The 25092-nt window shown below is 42.9% G+C and overlaps 1 protein-coding gene and 1 long non-coding RNA gene across 11 annotated transcripts in view; one reads left to right on the forward strand and one right to left on the reverse strand.

Annotated features, from left to right (window-relative positions):
* The window catches only part of LOC122174564 (uncharacterized), a 44790-nt gene extending 22528 nt beyond the window's left edge, over positions 1-22262 (reverse strand). The window contains exon 1 of the long non-coding RNA XR_010595800.1: positions 22129-22262. This is a non-coding gene — a long non-coding RNA (uncharacterized LOC122174564). The remainder of the gene's footprint in view (positions 1-22128) is intronic.
* Positions 1-25092, forward strand: part of PCYT1B (phosphate cytidylyltransferase 1B, choline) — a 63466-nt gene that overhangs the window by 18809 nt on the left and 19565 nt on the right. For 5 of the 10 annotated variants that reach the window (XM_005281501.5, XM_005281508.5, XM_005281502.5 and 2 more), the window contains exons 2-5: positions 12828-12927; positions 17020-17136; positions 19301-19452; positions 22250-22328. In XM_005281501.5, the coding sequence (XP_005281558.2) occupies positions 12828-12927; positions 17020-17136; positions 19301-19452; positions 22250-22328 (448 nt within the window). Of the gene's footprint in view, positions 1-2222; positions 2349-12827; positions 12928-17019; positions 17137-19300; positions 19453-22249; positions 22329-25092 lie in introns of all 10 variants that reach the window. The other 5 variants (XM_005281505.5, XM_005281506.5, XM_005281504.5 and 2 more) reach the window with 2 other exon arrangements.

Consider the following 25092-nt stretch of genomic DNA (forward strand, 5'->3'; position numbering starts at 1 on the left):
GACAAGATAATGAGGTGTTACTTGCTGCTTTTCTAAAGTCATAAAGAACTTTGGAGGGTAGGCTTCCAATGAGATTTAGGGCTCTAAATTATAGTAAATGCCACCCATCCTTTATATCCGAGAGGGGAGCTTGCCAGTTGATTAAAAGAGTGCTGTTTGAAGGGGCAGTGTGGAGAAATGGGACTTTGGCGGGGGGGTGAGGAAGGTGTGTGATAATAAAACAAGTTGTTAGTCTTTGACTGAAGGTGACAAAAGGCTCATCCAGGCAGCCCAGGCCCCTTCACAGTCAAAGCAACACAGGCTCCATTCGGGGTGCTGCAGCCTAAGTGCAGTGTATTTTCATGTGCTAATCTTTCTTACATTTGGAACGTTTTTATCGTTGTTCTGCATTTACGACTGTCTGGTTCATTATTCTAGACAAGGGTAATGGTTAACCTTTCCCTATATGTGTTGCCACAAGGCATGGATAATAATGATACATATGAAAGAAGCCCGAGAAATGGATATCAATAAGGTGTGACACTGACTTATGCAATAGTTTAGCACTGGAAATGAGATCATTTACCACCAGAATTAAATCACAACCTTAATTAAAACAATTTAAAAAATCCAACGTCAATAATTACATTTAACATTATATTTCAAATATTATACTGTTCTGACAAATAGCAACATTTGCTGGAGTTGGCCTAAATTAACATTTTCCACTCGCTCTTCTTATAATTAACTAACAACTTTTTTTTAAAAATGGTTAATTTATAAATGGAAAGGCTTTGGGTGGGCTTTTTTTAATGTTTGTACTGCACTGTTTACTAATGCTGTTAAGATTTTTCTTACACATAATACAACACTTTTGAATACATTATATCCCTTCTATCCTGCCACATAAAAAGAATTTAAAGAAAAAACTGTCAGTGTGAAGCAGGTTTTTACAGTATCAGTCATTCCAGTAGAATTCCTATGGAAATGAAGGTGGCAACCAGAATACATGAATAAAACAGGAACTCATAATGATCTTTTTTAGAGCTTCATGAATATTAATAAATCAGTAATGACAATAGACACACTTGGAATAAAGCTTTATGGAAAACTCATACTTCCAAGATGAGATTGTGGGACTACATATCTGCCTTACCTCCACATTTGCTGAAAGAAATGTGCCAGTGTTGAAATAGAGGAGAAGTCAGAATATTTAAGAATACAGTATACTCCACCTAATAGTGAATGGTCCTGAATATTTAAGAATACAATCCACTATTCACATGATAGTGAATGGTCCTGACTGCTGCTTAATCAGAACTCTTTTGGCAAAAGTGTGTCTTAAAGTGGAAACATTGATAGCCAATGGCCAGAAGGGTTAAATGGAACTGAACAGAGTAATAAAAGGCTTGAATTTCTAAGCTTTGTTCCTTACAGACAAAAATGATAAAGATTAAAAGAACTAATAAAGATCAACTAAAGATGGAAAGTAGTGTATATGCGACCAGATCCTTACCTGGTGTAAGTCACCATAGCTCCATTGAAAACTATGGAGCTATGCCAGTGTATCAACTGAGGCTCTAGTCCATTAGTCTTATTCAGTACAGTACTTGATTTCATTTGAAGTCTTTTCAAATTTTTTAAATAGCCTCTTAGTTGCTGAACCAACTCCTATGAAGTCAATGGGAGTTGGGTTGGATCATTAATTGGGACAGCCACTTAACTGGGATACAAGGCTCTCCATTGGGGAGTCCTAATTAAAAGAACTTTACAATAGTTCTATTACACTGTATTTTAATTTGTTACCAGGCAATTATGTAATACTGGTGAGCTGAATTTGTGTTATTTACAAATTATTTTTTTCCATGCAGCTGGGTGGTCATTATGTTGGTCTGAGAGTAATGAATAGTCAGGGCGCCCTGAACTCTTTGTATAGGCAGTTTTTAAAAAACAAACAAACAAGCTATTTTTAAAATCTAAATATACATATAATTCAAAATTAGATCAAATAACATGAAATGCTTGAAGAAAGTGTCCATTAATTAATAATGAAACTTTGCATAGGTCAATACATATTTTCACAGAAGCAATAGGAGTTAGTAGGACTTCATAAATGGATATTTTGTATTGTAGATATTTACTGTTATTGGCTTTTTAATTAAAAAAAGAATTGCTTATTTGATTCCCCAAAACAGCAAATATTTTAATTAATATCTGTCACAATGTAAATATTTCTTTTTCAGTCAATCCCTCTGACTTTATGTCATGGAGGCTGCCACCTTGGCATGAAGTGTCACAGTAGGATTAAAGGAAACTTCTGTGTCCTTCAGTGAATGAGGAAAGCAGGAGACACTGAAGTCAGTTTCCAGGTAAGTTTCAATGTGTATTGAAATATGAGTTTTTTCTATATGTAGCACTATTTTTATTTAAATTGCCATGACTTTCTTTTTTTTGCAGACGCTGTCTGGGATTTTTGAACTAAAAAAAGCCAGTCAGAGGCTCCACTAAGAATTCATATTGAAGTAGATACTCCCTGCTCCATCCTTCCCTCTAACTTTGCCTACTCTGTGTTCCCTATTTTCATGCACCTGCCTGCCAATTAATAGCTCCTTTCTTCACACCCCTTCAGTGACCTTCGCCTCAGACAATGAAACCATCCATTACATTCTAGTCTTGTCTACAATGTGGGTGTTAGCCACTGGTGCAGCTATATAAGTGTTGCTATTCCAGTATACACCTATACTGTAGACATGGTCTGGTTATGGAAGCACCAACTGTTTGAAAATGGGATAATTTGCATCAATGCAAATTGTATTTTTTAAACTGGTGCACTATGTGTCTACACTAGGGACATGTTTGCACCAATGCAGCTACCTAGGTGGCTAAAAATCCACAGCATAGGCAAGCCCTTAGGTTAGCTGGGAAACAGAGGCACGTGGAATAGAGAAGATTAAAGGGGGAGGGGGAGTTAATTTGGAAGATGCAGCTGTCTAAACCTATTTATTTAGTTTGTTTATGGTGATGTAGGCTTTGGGCTTGATTCTGCAATTAATTCCCTGTGGATAGCTCCTGGCTCCTTGCAGGATCAAGGCCTTTGTCTTCATCCAGGTTTGGAAAGCATCTATCGCCCAGTGGGAATTACCAAAACCTAAATAGTAAATAAATAACAACAATGCACATGCTCAGGTGGGGTTGGAGACAATCCCAGACAGTGTCTACAACAAAAAGAAGCAATGGCAATTTCTAATTACAGTGCTGCAGTTAAAAACAATACACATAGAAACTTACCTGAAAACAAACTTGAAGGACTACCACTTGGTTTGACCTTTCACTGAAGTGCAGTGGGAGTTCTCTTTACTCATGTATATCTCTTCCTTCCAAAATAAGTCTCTACAGTAACATTTTCAAAAGCACCTACAGGAGTTGGGAGCCTAAGTCCCATTAACTTTTGAAAATTTTATCTTAGGGGCTTTAATCATTTTTACAATAATTTTTAAAAATATGCTAGTTGTGTTGGTGAAATCATTCAGGAGTTTTGAAAAATGCTAACATTTCAGTTAAGAGTAGATGAGAAAGATTACTATATATTAGTCTCACTCGGTGGTGCTATAATAATGGTTTAAACTAGAGCTATAATGGCTGTAGAGATTATTCCCCATTGATGCGACTAAGTATGAAATTTGAAGAAGCTATTTCTAAAAATTGTATTAGCCTTGACTTTCAATATTTTGATCTCTGACCTTTTTTTCCTTTTTATTTGATCTGATATTTAAACAATGATTCAGGATGATTCATCCATAACTGCTCTAGAAGTATTTCAGATATTCTTACCAGTTCACACAAGTAAAGGCCTCAACAAATGCATATGATTTTAACTTATAGTTAGCAACATTATAGCTATAAAGGGTTTTATTATAGTTACAAAACCAGCCATGCTTTTGTTTTTCCACAATGTGGTGTGATTTAGGGAGCCTGACATCGGCTCTTCTTCAATTTGGATCTATGCTGGGGTACAGATGTCATGGAGAAGGAGCATTAGAGCAGATGACTGTGTAATAAGGCTGTGTCTGAACAGCTTAAAAGAGGCATGGTTTGACTAAATGTAGGTGATCTTAGCCCTGCACAAGTTGTGTACTGTATTTGGACCCAAAACTAGTATTCATGATTTCTGGCTGTTTTGGACCAAAAATTTAAAAAGGGTATCAAATCTGGCCTTTGTTGGTATGCACATAACTTTCTTTGGCACACTTTTAAAATATTTTTTCTTTGCCTGCAGCATATCACCACCAAGAATTAGATTGTGATTTGCTTTTCACTTCACTGAGAGTCACACCATTGCTACATATCTAAATATGCTGTACCCCTGGCAACAAGATGTTGCATTATTTATTGGTCAGATATATATAACTACTGAGATGTCATTGCAAGAGTCACACATAGGATAGGATAATTGGTGCGAATATTATATACTATAGAATGTATTGTATTTCTTGCTCACATGTATGTGTGTTATGCTATTTGGAACTTGCTGTTTCAGTTGAACATTGTCTATTTCTCAAACAATGCTTTTTTCAGTTATTGTGAATGTCTGTATCACAGCCTAGGAAGATGAGTAAAAAGGCTAGTGTAACTAGACAGCAAAAGCAAGGAATTTACTACATAAAAAATACTAAAGCAGAAAAAACCCATAGGAAGGAGCTAAGAACTATTCACATTTGTCAGAAATACATATATAGAAACCACCGACACAGCCAGCTTTATATACAAAGATATATACAAAGATATGCCAAAACTAAGGTTTGGTTGACCCTATAAAGTTAGGTCAGCTTAACTACATTGATTAAGGCCATGAAAAACATCATGCCCCATGCGATGTAATTAAGCCGACCTAAGACCAGAGGTAGATACTGCTAGGTTGACGGAAGTATTAAATAATGGCTTGCCCTCAGGTTGTTCTTTTGTGGTTCTGTGTTGGTGGCTAACTCCCATGAAATGCTTGTCTGTACCGAGGCAGTGTTGAATTGCAGAACTGTGTCTTTTTCCATCTTGTGTACCTGATGTTTGGTACATATTTGGTTCCTTAACTTGTGCTTTGTTTGAGTTTGGGACCCAACATACCTCTAAAATATGTCATACTTTCTAAACTTTAATTTCTGGTAGAGCTAGAACCACTTCTTGAAATGCAGATTAGACTAGATCATAATGGTCTCTTTTGGCCATAAAAAGCTATGAATCTATACCTGTCACCACACGCTTTGTAAAATGATGGGAAGAATTTTCTGCATTGTTCCTTCCTTTCTGAAACTTATACTTGCATCTTGTGATTATTAGTCAGTCAATAATTATTATACAACAATTAGTAATGCATAACATGACTTTATGGAGGATGAAGCCCAGATAGTATTTGAAAAATGGCTGTCTGGATTGCTTGCAAATTGGATGAATTTTTTAAAAATATTATTAAAAATATAAATAAATTATTCTGAATTATTCTTTATTCATATTTGCTCTGCAGAGCCAATAGAAATCTGGGAGAATGAGCTGGATACTCTTTTGGTTCATGCATCAACAGAACTTTTAAATAAATTCCACTCGCAGAATCTTTACCTGGAGGTACACAGAGATAAAGGGCAGTTAAGTTGTAACTGCAGTGTAATACACCTCAGCTGGGTCATGGTTACTGGTAATATAGTTTTAATTTATAATTGGGAGGTAATATCATGAAACAATAGATGCAAAAAAGATAATCGTAAATCAGATACCTATCCCCAGGAGTAAAAATTCACTCCCTGAACACCTGGTCCTTCAAGAGGCATTCCTTGAGTACCCAGAGGCAGACCTAGATAGTCCTTAAGGCAGCGTTTCTCAAACAGGAGTCCACGGGCCCCACTGATCAACTCCTCCCCCTCCCTCCCAGTGCCTCCTGCACGCCGCTGAACAGCTGTTCAGCGGCGTGCAGGAGGCACTGGGAGGGAGGGAGGAGGAGCGGGGACGGGGCACACTTGGGGCGGAAAGAGGCAGGGAAGAGGAGGGGCAAGGGTGGAGCGGGAAGAGGAGGAGCGGGGGTGGGACCTTGGGGGAAGGGGTGGGGTAGGTGTGGGGCCAGGGGGTCCATGAAAAATTTTAAATCAAACTGGGGGTTCTTGGGTTGCTAAAGTTTGAGAACCGCTGCCTTAAGAGATTCTTCATCGGCAAGGAATGCTCATGTTTTAGGTCTAATATTTTACAGACCCAGCATATGTATATTTCTCATTCTCATTCTTCAGTTACTTATAAGATTTTTGGTAGTATTTTATTCTTAACGAATGTGTTGAAAAACTGCTTTAAATTTTCCCCTCGGATTTTCACATTTCCTGATTTTTAGTCATTGTTTGCAAACTATGGGTCCAGTGCTACAAGTCCTTATATGAGTAGTCCTTATGCATGTGATTAGTTCCATTGAAATCAGGTGTCCTATTTTGGAACTGGTCCAAAGTCTCTCTCTACTTTTAAGCAACTGTCAACTTGAAATCTAGGGAGTTAAAAAATGAGATAAAAGTAGTGTAAAGTATTGTCCCTGAATCCTTCTGCTAATTCTGTGGTTTTACAACAACATTTTCCTATTTTCAAAAATGTTTTTCTCTCCCTTGTTGCTGTGTGAAAGACCCACACAAACAAAACCAACCCAGCCCTGTTCTAAAGGATATAATGAAACAGACTGTACACTAAATGCTGCCAAACATATCAAATAAACCAACTGAAAAACTGCAAGGTGATGGTGGCAGCAAAAAGGGCTGAGTTCAAGATCTACAGTTCCTCTTAACTTTTATAATGTTCCTCTTAACAATATAAAACAGAACCAGCTTGAATCCCCACCCAGAAAACGGGGAGACTAAACACCACCCTTACAGCCATCCAGGGGAATGTCTACACTGCATTTTTAAATCCACAGGAATGAGTTTCAGAGGCCAGAACTACTGACTCAGGCTTGCAGGGCTCACACTATGGCACTAAAAACAGCACTGTAGACATTGCGGCTGGTGCTGGAGCTCTAAAATCTATCCACTTCTCTGGGCCTCAGAGGCCAAGCCCCAATGCCTAGACAGCTTTTTTTAGTGCCGTAGCACAAACCTGAATCTATAGACCTAGAGTCTGAAACTCACGGCTCTGGGTTTTATAACACTGTGTAGACATTCACTAAGAGGCAAGACATCCCCGCTCACAAGCACTGAGTGTTTGCACAACAAAAAGAAAACTTTTATTACGAGAGGGGGAACACAGTATTACTTTGGGAAAACACCACAGTGACTCAAAAGCATGGAGCACCTGCCCCCATGGTATCTTGGGCAGTGTCCTTTGCCTCAGTTTCCCACCTTGCTGTGTGAAAGTCCAATAGACAAATGGCCATTAACATACCACTCCCCTTTCCCTCCACTGCACCCACTCACGGTTTGTTGTGTGAGGTCAGCAAAGTCCTAGAATCCAGCAGTGCATTGACACGGCTTCACCTCCCACTCCTGAAGGGGGGAAATGGTCGAGTGATGCCTCTGCTGCCACAGGTGACCCCTGCCGCAGTCATCCCTGCCACTCCTCACCAGTGCTTCTGCTTGCCACTCACACTGCTCACTGCCTCTAGCCGCAATGCTAGAATGCAAACTACCACTTAGCCCACTTTTTCAGCGATTTCACTGGTTAGCGGGGAACCTCACTGTTGCTGTATCCGCTGTGTTGCCTTTCACCACGACACTGTCCACAAACCAGGTCTAATGTTCAGGACTCTAGACTTGCTTAATGATTTCAGCAGTAGTGATTACGGAGCACAAATAAGGACTCTCGATTAAGTCTATTTTTAAACACTGGAGAGGGAGGGTCAAATGATATCTAGGACTCCTTAAACAGAGGTCACACCACTAGGTAGAAACCTTGTCTCCACCTCCTCGGACTTTCACTTGGATTTGGCATCCCTACCCCCTGCTTAGCAAATGAGGTAAGCTTAGGGTAACCCCCCTTAATTAGGGCAGGCTAAGGACAGTTCTGCTGCCCTTTCATTATACAATAAGGATCAAAATTTCATTACCCCTGCACCCAAGATTAAAGTACATTTTAACCCAAAACAGCCAAAATTGATCATTTTGCAAAGTAGGTCTCTCCGCTGATGACTTACACAAAGTAGGTGTGTCTGTGCAAATACAATCTGCTCCTCAGGTCTTTTGTCTCAGTTTTTCCAATAGATGGAAGGGGAGAGAGCTCCTTATATCAGTTGCCCACCCCATTCTCAAAGTTATAGAAATTGTAGGGGTTACAAGTAACAGCACCTTGTAAAATATATTTAGACAGAGTGTGCCTTTAATAATTGTTGTACAGCCATCTGATTTAGAATCCAGGAGCCAAACTCCTCCTTGTATAGGTCTGCCAGTTCCATTGTGTTCAATGAATTTATTCAGAGTAATTGGAGAAATCTCAGCAAACTTGTCATAATCTGAGATAAACTCTCCTAGAAAGTTTCCCTGGCAAGAAGAGGAAAGCTGGGCCTATAGGTCTACTCTTACTAGCTTAAGGAAGTGATCCGGACAGGGGCTTCTCCTGGCAAGAGTTCTGATGCTTTTTCCTCCACTTTGGAGACATTTGAATTCCTTGCTAGCACACAGAGTCAGAGGAAGGGAACTCAAACCCTTTATTAAAACTATTCTCTTTGAGGGGGAAAAATGAGGAAGTCAGTTCCAAAATTTTCTATAAATTATTGCCTCCAAATTGCCTCTGTTCACCTGTGTCCTTTTCAACAGTAAATCAGATAGGGTTCAACAATCAGGGCATAAAACACAAAGAGACATATGAAAGAAAAATAAGGAGCCAGGCTATATTCTGCAAACCCCCCCCCACCCTCTGCTGCATCAGAACTGCACCAGAAACAGACAGCAGTTCCTGAATAACTATATCCAGGTAGATGCCACCATGGCAGAATTAACCACACTGTTCATTAGTACTTTTCTTTTTGAACTAAAATATTCTTTGTTTACATTTTCTCTGGCTCAGTGTTTTTCTGCAGTCACTGGCAGAGGGGGATAAATGGGGAGAAAACAGTTACCTTCAGTGTCCTGGTTGGTAATCTGTTTGAAATATAATATGCTGGCAAATGGATGGAGAGAGATTTCCTTGGTGGGGACATAGCAAGCAAGCCAGCCCTGTTATTGCAACATTCTTTGTAAACTCAAATAAAAAGAAACTAAATAATCTGATCTGCGTTTGTCAGCCACAGCTAGGGATATTGAGCCAAGAATACATGGGTACCTTAGAGATTACTTATTTGAATGGACAGAAACCAGGTGCAAAGGTAATGTGGATCTCAAACCGCTCGTAGTACCAGATCCTCCACACCCAAATTTGATTGGCAGGGAGACATGCAAAATTAGATCCACTACACAGCTGGTGCACAGGGATCTTCAGGCTAAAGGGAGATGGCTTGTCTACAACCAGGGAGTTTTCCCCACAATTCTAACCATTTAAAAACTAATTGGAGCCATAGGGTTGGGTGGCCTGAACCATTTATATCAGGGATGGCCAGCCTGTGGCTCTGGAGCCACACGCGGCTCTTCAGAAGCTAATATGCAGCTCCTTGCATAGACACCAACTCTGGGGCTGGAGCTACAGGCGCCAACTTTCCAGTGTGCTGGGGGGTGCTCATGGGTCAACCCCTGGCTCTGCCACAGGCCCTGCCCCCACTCCACCCCACTCCTTCCCGCCCCCTCCCTCCTCCCGCCCAGAGCCTCCTGCATGCCACAAAACAGCGGATCGGGAGGTGCGGGGAGGGAGGGGAAGGTGCTGATCAGTGGGGCTGCTGGTGGGCGGGAGGCGCTGGGAGTGGGGAGCTGCTGACGTATTACTGTGGCTCTTCGGCAATGTACATTGGTAAATTCTGGCTCCTTCTCAGGCTCAGGTTGGCCACCCGTGATTTATACTCACGTGATTTCGAAACCGCTGATTTTGCTGAATTGATTTAAGGTGATTTTGAAGCTGATTCAATAAAAACAGTTCAGGCCACCCAAGCCTGGTCTGTACTATGGCTCCAGTTTAGCTGAAACAATTTTCAAGCTGGTTAGAAGGGGGAGGGGGAATTTCAGTGTTGTCAGGATGATTTCACATTGTCTTTACAATTACTATAGCCCAGGGCTAAATTTGGCACTTATGCCCAGATTTTTAGAGGCAGTTAGGCATTGCAATTTACTTCCCTCAGCGTTCAAGGGCTAAGTAACTTGGATGGCCAAGTTCCATTTTCAAAAGTGATGAGGTTCAGCTACAATTTTTCCTCATTCAATGACACAGCCTCAGGTACCAGTGGAGAGTCTCCTTTGTATTCTGTTTGATCTATAAGCACATTATTTGTATGCATTTCTGAATGTGTGTTCCTCCTTGACATGTTCCTGATTTTAGTCACTGGTCCCGAATTACTGTTCGTTTTAATGTCAGAAGGTCGAGAGGTCACATGGTAAGAAAAGAATTGGCAAGACCTTTTCCAACAAGTTCCAGGCTAGTGGGAAGCTAAAACGGGATGTGCTTGGCTTTAGTTGGGGCTGAGAGAAAAAGCTGCTCAGTATTGCAAATAAATGTATATGGGTAAAAGATTTACTCTGTTTGACTAGCAAAAAAAAAAAAAAAAAAAATCTCTTGCTGCAAACCAGACCTATTTTCTTCAAATAATCTCCCAGGAAACAGCCTGTACCTAGCTAGGATGTGATTACCAGTTGCAGGCCTCAGACCATAGCCATTATTGTTTTAACATTCCTGCCTTCCTCTTTATCCCAGCATGAAGCAGCCTGTGTGGGATGTTGTGCAACTTGACATTGCTTGGAGATAAAAAAGCAGTTTAGCACTCCACAATCACGGAGACAGAAGCAAAAAGACAGTGATTAGAAAATAAAGAAACGAGTGTGCACTGTGCTATGTGGGCAGCTAGTTGAACAGGATTCCCTTCCACAGAACCCAAACAGAAAGTTTGATTTTCCCATATTTTATTTTTAATTTTGTCAGTGCGTGGCAGACACATTTAACATGATGAAGGCATCAGTGGAAGTAGGGCAGCCTCACTGCAATACAGGAGATTTTTTAAATCTGTAGGAGTGATGAGAGTTTTATAAAAGCAATATTGGTGGTGAATCCCAACCAAGATAGGCTACAAACAAAGCCTAGAGTTCACCTTTATGTACCAGTGGAAGCCACCCTCTCAGGTCAAGAACAAAGGGTCCCATTGCAAGTGCCTGTCAAGTTTGGAGATTTGTCATCAAGAAAAATAAATATTTACAAGAATGGTCTAAATTAAGAGCAACGCTAGTCACCAACATTAACCCATATCAGCCATTCCAACAAAAGAAAAGAGATAAGTGGGCAATTTTTGCTAAAAGGAGACAGTGGTCTGGCATTGCTGAAAAATGCTCACTAAATGACATAGCAGTCTTCTACGTATTGAAAAATGTAACTAAATGGCAAGAAATATTTTGTTATGGCTAATAATGAGTGCTCAAATAACAGATATCACAACTGGGTATGCTCCATGCAGTCCCTTTCAAAGAGCAAAACAACAAGACAGATGATGCAAGGCCATGAAATCCCAGAGACTAATAGGTGATGTATTTGCTTTTGACAAAGGAGGAAACCTTTTTATTGTTAATTGATTACTACTTTCAACTAATGGATTTCAAAACTAACAAGCAAATGGTATTTCCCCCCATAACAAATCACAAGGTGCAAGGCATATAATACCCGAGGTTATAATTGCTGATAACTTCCTGACAAACATTTAATCTCTCGTTGCATCAGGAGGTTTCTATCTGTAAAATGGGGATATACCACCTCATTTCTCCCACCCTTTGTCTTTCTTGTACCTTTCAAGTATAAACTCTCCAGGCACTGTCTCTTAGTATATGTATATATAGCCCCATCTAATAAAATGGAGCTTGGACATCAGTTAGGGTGTCTAAGTATTACTGCAATACAAAATAATAATAATAATGAAAGGAATTCCAGATAAATCAGTCAGAATTTTACTGGGATTTCCTACCTCAGTCCAGCCCTGACTTTGTATGTCCTTTATCAATAATAAAATGAAGTATCAAGGACCCTTGCTTCATGAAAAATTCAACAGAGGTAGTTTATATCTAATTTTTGTCAGTGGGTGGAGTTTGTGCCCAATCCACTCAAAAGCTAGTGAGGAGATGATCAGTTAGTGTTTTCCAAAATCCTAGTATCTAATCAGTTTTTCAGTTACTTTTAATATAACTGAGCGTTTTACCTCCTGGACACTGATCTAAGTGCAACTATCCCATGCTCACAAATGATAAATAGCAAAAAGTAGATGTTTTATCTGAAAACTGCAGGAAAGACACTAAGGAAAAGAACCCTACTCACCCTGATTGAGTCCCCCAGTAGACAAGCTACTGTGCCAGCTGATTGTTTTGGATTTAGTAGACAAGACATAGCCCAGGAAAAGAGAAAGCTCATACAATCAACAGTCCAAGAACTAAGCTTCTTACACACTGGGCCGGTAGCCAGAGAGACCTGAATTCAATGTGTGGATAGATTGTTTATTTTCCTGAACCACTTCCAAAACATTAGAGCTTCTTGACTAGGTTTAGTTTGCATGGTGTTTTAAAAACACCATAGTCTCCTCAGTGCTTAATTGGCACTTTTTGTATAAATTGGGTGAGCTCATGAGTGATTTCAAAAATGAAACAAGCCATCATTATGCACAGTTAGGACTCGCTGACATACAATGAAATGATTCAGGTTTGTCTTCCTGGTTGAAGAATGAGCTAGATATTTGCTCATGTAATTTTTGTTTTGTTTTTTTCTGTCTCTACCCCTCCATTGCCTTCCAGACTCTGATTGCACCTGCTCCATTTGCAGATGAAATAAGCTGTCAGTGCCAAGCCCCACATGAGAAACTAACCATCACTCAGGCCCGCCTGGGAACACCAGGTGAGTCTTGATTAATTGGACATCTTTGCTGACAGCAGCATTAACAGGACTAAAAGCAGCTTCCACAGACACAGACTTTCAGTTGTGAAAGTATTTCACTATTACAAAAGCACTCTTCAGTTGGGAGGAGGAGCAGCATATATTACCTGACTGGGGCTCAGGGAGGTGTAACAAAAGGATATTTATGTTTTCTTAGACATACAGACCACACACTTTAATGTAGTTGTTAATTTTTGAACAGTTATAAAAATGCTGAGCAGTGAGATTTGGACATAAGAGGTAACTCAGCAAATCTCAACACACAGGTTATTTGCATACTGAAATCATATGGGATACTGGCTAAAATGAGTGTTTTCCTCACATTTCGAAACACTTCATGGCCTCTGTGATATATCTCCTCTGACAGCACCACAGCTTAGGAGTGTATATATGTACTCTGACGGAGTACCTATATGGTGTGGTGAGAAATCACTTTTTCCTTTCTGACATTACAATGCCAGTCAAGGCCTGCAGTGCAGGCAACACCCTAGCATCAGGGCCCCCACAATGATGGTGTGATGTTTGGCGCCCATTCTCCAGTTCCAAATGGTGTGGGGTATGAGCTGATTCATGCTGACTGACTAATTACAGCCCTAGGGAATCAGGGAGCCTTTATTGAGACCCTGGGTGGCCACATTGCAAGTTCCTCCCTCCACCTGTCTAAATGGAAATGTTGATCCACTATTTTTCTAACTCCCTTTGCATAACGCACCGACAAGTGTTAAACACTTCACCTGTTCCCTTCTAATCCGGTATCATGGCAGAGGAGTTTATGGTAGGTCATACTCTGGATCATGGACCTTTCAGATGGTGGGGAGGATCCCAACTGATGGTTTTACAGGGGGCCCCAAAAAGCTGCCGGTTACCCTGCTTTGAGGAAGCATCCCCATCTTCCCAGGGAGTTTTCCAAGAAACATGGTTTTCTCCACATTTCACCTGAGTCATAGGAGATATGGTGATCCTGAGCAGTGACATGTCTTTCTGCTGCACGGCAGCAGCAGTTCTGGAGCTCAGAGCCCCAGTCGTTTCTCTTTCAGTTATACAGGGACTGCCTATCTGTAGCCAAGTGGCCAGGCATGCCACTCAGTGAGGCAGGTCCTCTTTAGGCCTGCAGCCGACTGCCAGGGCATGATGAGTAGGGTGCAGGAAGAGATGGGTAGTAGGGAGCAAACAGGAGGAGGCAATAAGAATGGGAAAGATAGAAAGGTTAATCAGAAAGGAGAAGAGTCTGAGGGAAGAGGAAAGGTGTAGATGCAAGAGGAAACAAACATGGGTGTACAGCATTAAGCTGAGGAAGAGAAAGGCAGGGAGCAGAGAAAAAAGTGAGATCTCACAAATGGAGTGAGACAGGAAAAAGAGCTTTTTCCAAGTGAGAATTCAGGGGAAAGGGAGGATAATAAAGAGGCCAACTTGAGGAGAACACAGTAAAGAGGATTCTGATGGGATGGGACTCACCATTGCAGTGCCCCCTGCTGGATGTTCCAGGGATCAGCTCTGCTAGCCAGGGCTCCCTCTTCTGGTGGCATCCTGCTGCAGTCACTTCTCCTCCAGGGATCCACATCACTCCTGGGACCAGGGCATTGTCTTTGTGACACAGCCCTCCAGCTGTGCCACACTCTGTACTCCCCACTTCCGGGGGAATGTCGTAGTCCCTTAGTCTAGCCACTTCCTCAGTGGCAAGTGGGGGAAGGGGAGGGACTCATGCCTGCCCACTACTCGGGATCCTGGCCCAGGGACCCTGTAGATGGCCAAGCTTTCAGCACCCCCTCTTACTCCTCAGTAGATTTCCCTGGGCCACTTCCCCACGGCCACAGCACCCTCTTTACCCTTGCCTCGGGGCCTCAGCCTGCAGATCCCTGCAGCCCACAAGCAGCTGCCTTTAGCTCCCTGGGTCTCTGCCTGCAGCACTGCTCTGTCCAGGGTGCTTACTGCCTTCAACCTGCAAGGCAGCCAGTCTACCTCCCTCCTCAAGCTCCAGGAAGTGACCAAAGCTGTTCTGCTGCCCTTCTTATATAGGCTAGGCCAGCCCAGCCCTAATTGGCTGCTCCTCGCAACCCCTCTCTGATTTGCCGCCTCCTGCGCAGCCTCCCAAGGGCTCTATTAACCCCTTAGAGCCCAGTGTGGGACAGATGCCCCATCACAAGGATGTAGAAGAGTAAGCGGAATAAAACATTTTAAATTTACCCACTGTAATTCTGCATATCTGAGGAGAAAACCCCCCCTCCCCCACAACATTCTTACTAGAGGCCAAAACTGATCAGCTGGATTTACACATGACTCCTGTTAAAGCTGAAAATCATAAGAACATAAAAATGACCATACTGGGTCAGACCAAAGGTCCATCTAGCCCAGTATCCTGTCTTCTGACAGTGGTCAATGCCAGGTGCCCCAGAGAGAATGAACAGAACAGGTAATCATCAAGTGATCCATCCCCAGCTTCTGGCAAACAGAGGCTGGGGACACCATCCTTGCCCATCCTGGCTAATAACCATTGATGGACCTATCCTCGATGAACTTATCAAGCTCTTTTTTGAACCCTGTTATAGTCTTGGCCTTCACAACATCCTCTAGCAAGGAGCCCCACAGGTTGACTGTGCGTTGTGTGAAGAAGTACTTCCTTTTGTTTGTTTTAAACCTGCTGCCTATTAATTTCATTTGGTGACCCCTAGCTCTTGTGTCATGAGAAGGAGTAAATAACACTTCCTTATTTACTTTCTCCACACTAGTCATGATTTTATAGTCCTCTATCATATCCCTCCCCAGTCATCTATTTTCCAAAATGAAAAGTCCCAGTCTTATTAATCGCTCCTCAGATGGAAGTTGTTCCATACCCCTAATCATTTTTGTTGCCTTTTCTGAGCCTTTTCCAATTCCAGTCTGCACACAGTATTCAAGATGTGGATTTATATAGAGGCAATGTGATATTTTCTGTCTTATCTATCGCTTTCTGAATGATTCCCAAAATTTTGTTTGCTTTTTTGACTGCCACTGCACATTGAGTGGATGTTTTCAGAGAACTATCCACAATGACTTCAAGATCTCTCTCTTGAGCGGTAACAGCTAATTTAGACCCCATCATTTTATATGTATAGTTGGCAGGACCGGCGCTTCCACTAGGCAACCTTAGGCGGTCGCCTACGGTGGCAGGATTTGGGGGGCAGCATTTTGCCGCCCTCGGCGGAAATTCGGCGGGGGGGGTTCCTTCTGCTCCAGGTCTTCAGCGGAAATTCGGCGGCAGGTCCTTCACTCGCTCCGGGACCCGCCGCCAAAGTGCCCCGAAGACTCAGAGCAGAAGGACCCTCACCGCCGAATGCTCAGAGGAGGAGCGCTGCTGCCTAGGGCGGCAGAAACCCTGGCACCGCTCCTGGTAGTTGGGATTATATTTTCCAATGTGCATTACTTTGCATCTATCAACATTGAATTTTGTCTGCCATTTTGTTGCCCAGTCACCCAGTTTTGAGAGATCCTTTTGTAGCTCTTCGCAGTCTGCCTGGGACTTAACTATCCTGAGCTATTTTGTATCATTTGCAAATTTTGCCACCTCACGGGTTTATCCCTTTTTCCAGATCATTTATGAATATGTTGAATAGACCTGATCCCAGTACAGACCCCTGGGGGACACCACTATTTACCGTTATCCACTCTGAAAACTGACCATTTATTCCTACCCTTTGTTTCCTGTCTTTTAGCCAGTCACCAATCCATGAGAGGACCTTCCCTCTTATCCCATGACAGCTTACTTTGCTTAAGAGCCTTTGGTGAGGGACCTTGTCAAAGGTTTTCTGAAAATCTAAGTACACTATATCCACTGGATCCTCCTTGTCCACATGCTTGTTGACCCTCTCAAAAACCATGTTGACTCTTCCCCAACAAATTATGTTCATCTATGCATCTGACAATTTTGTTCTTTACTAGTTTCAACCAGTTTGCCCAGTACTAAAGTCAGACTTACCGACCTGCAATTGCTGGGATCACTTCTGGAGCCCTTTTTAAAAGTTGTCATCACATTAGCTATCCTCCAGTCAAATCGTTGTTGTGTTTCTTTCCCCACAGTTGACAGACCAGTTAGAGTGTATGCAGATGGGATATTTGACCTCTTCCACTCCGGCCATGCTAGAGCTCTTATGCAAGCCAAAACTCTCTTCCCAAATAGCTACTTATTAGTAGGAGGTAAGAGCACATCTATTTACTGGATTTTTGCCTCTATTCTGAAGTAGCAGAGGAGCAGTATTGCCATGTTCCCAGCTGCAGCTGTTTAAACACTCTGACTTTGAGCACTACTTCCTGTTTTGATGGTATTTTACACCATAACAAATAGTCCATCTTAAAATTATGTCAAAGTAAGAATCAAGTCAAACTCTGTCCTCAGCTGCATATGCACAGTTCCCAGTCTAGTTAAACTGTCAACCAGCAATCCCCACATAAAATTTGCGCTGCACCAGAGTCTGGTGTCACATGTCTCCCTGTGTGCATCTTGTTGTCTTATTTCTTGTTGTGGAAATATTTATTTGGAGTTAAGATTTTTTTTTAAGTAATTCACTAAATAGATCTTATAAACAGGGCCGGCTCTAGGCACCAGTGTCCCAAGCATGTGCTTGGAGCGGCACTTTTCAAGGGGCGGCACTCCGTTTTTTGATTTGGGGTTTTTTTGTTGTTGTTGCTTCAGCCTTTTTTTTTTTGCTTGGGGCGGCAAAAAACTGGAGCCAGCCCTGCTTATAAATACATTGAAAACCAGTAGGCCCAGGAGAGTGTGGTAACCAGAAAGAAGCCCTTGGTGGCTGACAGGCGTGTACCATAAGTGGACAGGCACAATGAAAGGAAATACCTCTATTTTACATCTTATTCAAAAGATGACACCTTCAGTAGAAGAGCATCTACTAGCACAGGGGTGGGTAAACTGTGGTCTGGGGGCTGCATCCGGCCCTTCAGATGTTTTAATCTGGCCCTCAAGCTCCTGCTGGGGAGCAGGGTCCAAGGCTTTCCCTGCTCCGGTGCTCCAGCCAGGGAGCGGGGTCCGGGGCTTGCCCCGCTCCATGTGTGCTGTGGCTCTTGGAAGCAGGAGCCTGGAAGCTGTCCCCTCTCCGGCTCCTACACGTAGGGGTAGCCAGGGGGCTCCCCATGCTGCCCCCGCCCCAAGCGCTGCCTCTGTAGCTCCCATTGGCCGGGAACCACAGCCAATGGAAGCTGCAAGGGCGGCGCCTGCGGACGGGGCAGCACGCAGAGCTGCCTGGCTGCACCTCTGCATAGGAGCCGGAGGGAGGACATGCCGCTGCTTCTGGGAGCTGCTTGAAGTAAGTGCCACTCGGAGCCTGTACCTCCTCCCATGCCTCAACCCCCTGCCCCAGCCCTGACTCCCCTCCCACCCTCCAAACCCCTCGGTCCCAGCCCAGAGCACCCTCCTGCACCCCCAACTCCACCCAGAGCCCCAGCTGGAGCTGCACACCCTCCCGCACCGCAACCTCCTGCCCCAGCCTGGAGTCTACTCCCACACACTGAACTCCTCATTTCTGGCCCCACCCCAGAGCCCGCACCCCCAGCCGGATCCCTCACCCCCTCCCACACCCTAACCCCCAATTTCATGAGCATTCATAGCCCACCATACAATTTCCATACCCAGATGTGGCCCTTGGGTCAAAAAGTTTGCACACCCCTGCACTAACACCACACTGGAGTGTTAGATCAGCGCTGATACAGAGGGAAGCGTGTCCAGCTGCTGAGTCATCAATAACCCTTCCTGCAGCAGTAATAAGATTTAGCATTTGTATAGTTCTTTACACCTTCAGGATGCTGTACAAACATTAACTAATCTACACAACAGCCCCGGGATATAGGCCTTATTTCCCAGCTTATTAAAAACCAGGATTAGAATATAAAATTTCCTGAGTCCACATCCTATGCAACATTCCTCCAGAGCACACTGCCTCTTACAATCCCACAACTGGGTTTTCATCAGAGATTTCCTGTTTGAATACGGATCAGGCCAAACCTCACATGCTGTGAAATCTGCTAAATCCATAGCCCAGGCCACTATGACTGCACTTGTGTGTTATTAATTTGTGCTGGTTTCAATACAACTGTCCAACAGTGATTTAGAGATGTGTAAGCAAATTTCTGGAACTTCTGGAAATTTCTGGATCATTCCTCCTATTTAGCATGCACTTCTGGTCTCCGTTTCAAAGACAGAAAGAGGCACATCTTTATTTGGTTTGAAAATGGAATGTAACTCAACGAACAACTTTAAAATAAGGATATTGATCAGAAAGTTCTTACCAACCAGATGCAGTAATTGTGCAAAGTTAACATAGAAATATTTTGTTGATTGTTCTTATGTCAGTTTGCAGTGATGATCTAACCCACAAGTTCAAAGGCTTCACTGTAATGAATGAAACCGAGCGGTATGAGGCACTCAGACACTGTCGCTACGTAGATGAAGTCATCAGAGATGCTCCATGGACACTCACACCGGAGTTCCTAGAAAAACATAAGGTACCATTCTTCTCCAAACCCCATCCCTTCCTTCTGTAAATTAACTGCTGGGAATACATAACAAGGATACGAGATTCTATTAGCTGGAATAAATTAAGTAATTCAATTCCCAACAGCCAATTATTACAAATCACCTTCTAGTTCTAAATCAGAAAACTTTCTGTTCTCTGGCTCTTTTTGATGTAAGTGGAAGTGGACACGTATTATGTTTTTTGGAGACTGACAAAGTACCAGCACGTCAATAATGCAAACTTAACTCATTGACCTGTGAACAGGACACTCTTCTCAGATCTCCTGCCTTTTGGAGCTAAGCATATATCAGGGATTTACATCATGAAACTTCCAATGGGTTAGAAAGTGACTAAGGATTAAAAATACCCAAACTTGCCAGGTACTCCCTTATTCAGAGGCACCCAGTTGTTATTTCATATAGTTAAAGTCTAACTCCCAAGGCTATAATATACATGAAGTGCATGTTATCTTCTTGATGCCATGGCAAGTGAGATCCACCAAATAAGTACTGTGACAGACCCAGACCAGAGGGGTACAGGAGTCTGGTAGAGGGCAAATATACTGGTCACTGGATGAGCAGTTTTCTGTTCCCTGAGTGACTAGAGAAGGGGCTGCACTAGAGTAATCAGGAACCTGCTAGAACCAGTTAAGGCAGGCAGGCTAATTAGGACACCTCGAGCCAATTAAGAAGAAACTGCTAGAATCAATTAAGGCAGGCTAATCAGGGCACCTGGGTTTTAAAAGGAGCTCACTTCAGTTTGTGGTGTGACTGTGAGGAGCTGGGAGCAAGAGGCGCAAGGAGCTGAGAGTGAGTGCTGCTGGAGGACTGAGGAGCACAAGTGTTATCAGACACTAGGAGGAAGGTCCTGTGGTGAGAATAAGGAAGGTGTTTGGAGGAGGCCATGGGGAAGTAGCCCAGGGAGTTGTAGCTGTCATGCAGTAGTTACAGGAGGCACTATAGACAGTTGCAGTCCACAGGGCCCTGGGCTGGAACCCGGAGTAGAGGGCAGGCCTGGGTTCCCCCCAAACCTCCCAATTGACCTGGACTGTGGGTTCTTCCAGAGGGGAAGGTCTCTGGGCTGTTCCCTAACCCATATGGTGAATCTCTGAGGCAGGAAAATGTGCCAATAAGTGCAGGACCCACCAAGATAGAGGAGGAACTTTGTCACAGTACTAAGAACAGAGTTAGCATTTTTTTTAGGATTTGGATCAAAGCAATAGGAAAAGAGATCATGGTGGCATCCCTCATCTGGATTAATCAAGTGGATAATGCTTAGATAATTTTTGTTAGCCTAACTGTAACAAATAAGAATACTCTTTTGTGTTAATGTTCAGGGGCAGATATAAGGGACTAGTCTAGCAATAAACTACAGACCGCGTCTACACTACAAAATTAAGTCAATCTAATTTACGTCAGCATCCAGTAATTACATTGCTTGTGTGTTTCAGTGGTGCGCATCCTTACCAGGAGCACTTGAACCAATTGAACTGTCCGTGCAGGGCATTGTGGGGCAGCTTCTGAAAGCTAGCAACAGTCGATGTAACACAGTGTTTACACTGACACAGCATCAACCTAACTACATTGACACTGACTCTCTGCCCCTCGTGGAGGTGGAGCTATTAAGTCGGAATATTGGGCGAGTTACGTTGGGAGGAGCAACATTTTAGCGTAGACACTTACAGTGTTGGGTTGATGTAAACTGCCTTGTAGGGACCTAACTCTGTAGGGTAGAGCGGTGCTCAGTCTCTCTTTAGGGAAAATCTGGGGCCCAGTTGCTTGGTGTGCTTGGGCTGATTTGCATAGGGGGCTCTTCAGGTGGCATAGAGCTGCTAAAGAATCAGTTGCACCAGGGTCATCATTTGCTATGGGGTAAGGAGGGCAACTGCTCTCCTCGACCTTGGTTTGACCTCCTCAAACTTTTCATAGCTCTATGAGCTCCACTTTTGTTTTCCGTCCCCCCAGATTTTGCAGGATCTAGTACAACCACATATAATCTTCTATACACTGACAGAACTTGTCCCCCTGCCCCTGAATTTTTCTGAAATGATGAAATGTCCCTGAACTGCACTCACAAAATGCAGGTGCAGAAAGGGGGAATGGACTTTAGTCAGAATGTATGGACCAGATTGTTAAAGTCCTGCTCCTGCTGCTCCCACCGAATCAAGGGCAAATCTCCCAATGATTTCAGTGAATGCCATCATCAGCCAAAAGTATGTACGTGTGCCACTGTCCTCTAATGGATAGAACTTCAGACCTGGTGAAGTGCACCCTACTGACTGCCCTACAGTGTATATAAACCCAAATGCAGCTGCAGCTCACTGGAATTTACTTTAGCTCAAATGAAATAGTTCTTTGTAATGAATCTATGGTTTGATAGACAGTTTCTAAATAAACAAAACGCATACACACAAATCTGGGAATAGAAACCCTGCTCCTTCAGTTTTAAAAGTCAACTGTCTGCCACTTGAGTTAAAGGAGATCTCCTGTAGGTAACAGTAGCAGCAGTAGGTCCCTTATCCTTTGTGCATAGAGGACATCATCACATACAAAGCAAGGGTATGTTATACCTGTACTCTTGGAGCCAAAAGTCCTGAGTTCTACCATAATTCCACATGGTGTGCTCTGTTGCAGCCCCAGCCCTAAAGCAATGTTTTAAATAGTACCTTTCAGATGAGACTTTCAAAGGCAGGCAGATGCAGTTCAGAAGAGAAACTGTCCTTCCAAAACCAATGCAGATTCCCTGATGGTTGCATCTGATTGTTTCTTCTCCTGTAACTTTTGCAGATTGATTTTGTAGCCCATGATGACATTCCATACTCTTCCGCTGGCTCAGATGATGTGTACAAGCACATAAAGGAAGCAGGTGAGGGCAATTTTCTGTTTTAACTCTCTCCATTTCAGCCTTTATTTTAAAGCCCATCTATGTATGTTATTGCCTTGTAACCACACCCGCTGGAGGAGGGAAAACAGAGATTAATGCACATTCCCGTCTGGCCTGTCAACAAGTAAGTGCTGCTGACTTCAGCAAAAAGGTTCGCATCTTGAAGCCACCAGTGATGACCCAGGCTGGGTAAACAAAAATAGATTACAACTGTAACCTTCCGGAAGCCATTGAGTTTGCCAGTAAACATTCCTGCTCGGATTACTGTTTTGATTTGCGATGGTTCGTAAGCAGTATTGAAATGCTGCAAAAGAAGTTTACTTCCCATGTACCTATAGTACCATGGCCAACATTCAGGCACCTGTTTTCCCTGGGCTAAGGTGCAGCTCTATTCTGACCCACAAGTGTGACTCCTATTATGGGGAAAGCGTATGGTTAGCAATTAAAAATCATTAGGACAAGATACGCATTTACCCCAAAGCCCCGTTACATGACTCTGGCACTGCAATGGGGCCTTAAAGGAGTGTAATGTGGCCTTAGGATAAGTGAGAAAGCAGCTCATTCATGTCTAACTTTGAGTGTGAGCCCCTCTTCTCATTCCCTCTCCAACCATAGTGTAGCTAAACATATAAAACAGAAAGGAACCTTAATTTTAATGGAGCAAATGGTAACCATTCTTGCCACAGAGACAGCAGGCTTGATTCTCCACTGCCTTGCACCATTTACATTTGCAGGTGTAAAACACATTGCTGGTGTAAGTGAACAGATTAATCTGATCTGGTGACACTTTTCAGCCACTTTGCACAGGCGTGAGGCCGTGAAGAACCAAGCTCTGCCTCTTCCTCAATGCCCATGGTAACAATTGAGACCAGCTGAGCATAGCTTTCATTCCTGAGGTGTGAGGATAGGAGTCTAGGAGTTCCAGAGCGTGGAATTTGCTCCCTTCCTTGGTCTATCAGGGACTCAGTTTGGTAGCCTTAATGGAGTCTGTCAGGGCATGTTGTGACTGATCAGGGTTTGGTAGCTGTCTCCCACTAAATCAGTGCGCTAGGGTGACCAGACAGCAAGTGTGAGAAATCGGGATGGGGGTTGGGGGTAATAGGAGCCCATATTAAAAAAAAAAAAAGCCCCAAATATCGGGACTGTCCCTATAAAATCGGGACATCTGGTCACCCTACAGTGCGCCCACCAGTTGTCCTGACCATATCCGGACCTCGACTACACTGTTCTCTTTGGGGCCACTGGTGGTTGTGTCATTGCAGTCCTCACCTCTCCTAAGTCCGACTTTTCGCCACCAGGACCTTGCTGCCATAGGTATAACCCAATATTGAATCAAGACCACTGCAGAATATAGTATTTTCTAATCTTGTTTTTCTTTTCTTTTTATTTTTCTTAACTGTTTAGATAGCTAATGAGTGAATATGGATTTATATGTGTATGCTGTTAAAGGTATACAATACATTACACAATGATATTATAGGCAGAACTGATAGCACCACCTACTATGAAGGTTGCCTGACACTTCCCATTATAAGACCATGGTTTTTGGTTGCTTTTTGTCAAACCATAATCATATGCTGAAGCTGAAGCTTTCCACGCAAGGTATCTGCCTCAGGCTGAATTTTTTTTGAAACATTTCAGTCAAAACAGTTTGGCCTTTTCCAAGAAAAAGGCGAGGGAAATTCATGTTGTTTTGCCCATGTTAATAAATTCTGGTGACCGTTTCTTTGAGAAGCTCTTGTGTCCTTATACTTTGGAGCAAGGACTTGAAATTTGACATGCTGGGGAGTCTGGAAGCCTGGATTGCTAAGGAACTGAGAGCTGGGGCTCCCAGGCTCTGGGCTCCCTGTCAGTCCACCACATGGGCTGCTGAGGAGCCAGTGGGAGAGGTGGCAGGAAACCAGAAAGGTTCCAAAATCTGCCTGACAGGAAGGCTTCTGTTGGAAACCTGCCTGGTTTCTGGCAGTTCAATTCCTACGAAATTCTATCTCCACGGAATGAGAGATCTGAATTAAGATTGAACAGACGACCTGGCATTTCCCAACTTTTAAGTGCTTGATTTTGTAACCTCAATACTGTTCTTTTCTCATAGTTTTGGTGAGCGTAGCATGTACAAACACAATGGGCCAGGTTTTCAGAAGAGCTCAGATCCCAGTCAGACACCTAAATGTCTAGCTGGATTTTCAAAAGTGCTGAACACTGAAGCGCTCCTACTAAGAGCAAATTGAGCTCTTTTGAAAATCTGACCAATGTGCAGCCTGGGCATAGTTCCCATTGCTGTAAGGAACATCAACTTTTATACAAGCCCCGAGTTTATTTTATTTCCCAGCAGTTTTCCCTCTCCTTTTCTTTAGGAAAAATATTTAAATATATTTCAAAAACTGTTTATTGCTCTAGTACCCAGCACCATAGCATCTAATCAGTACCCAGGCAAACTAGATCTGCACTGGGAGGTCCATATTGGACTGCCTCTACCCTCGGTACGTTCATCCATAGCGTCTGCCATGGAATATAGGCAGAAAAGGCCTCAATTTCTATTACAAAAATCAGTAAGAGGAAAAAACAAAATATAATTTTCAAGCCTTCTTTATGCATCAAAAAGCAACAAAAATAAAGAACAGAAACCCATTTTCACATGCCACCTTGAAGTCAGACAATTGACAGAATATTCCACCTGCCAGTCTAAATGAAGGTTATCATGATAGGATGTTGCTCTTTTTCTACAGCCTACATCTATTTTAAAAAA

Source organism: Chrysemys picta, chromosome 1 (assembly GCF_011386835.1).
Source record: "Chrysemys picta bellii isolate R12L10 chromosome 1, ASM1138683v2, whole genome shotgun sequence".
In the NCBI taxonomy this organism is placed as follows: Eukaryota; Metazoa; Chordata; order Testudines; family Emydidae; genus Chrysemys; species Chrysemys picta.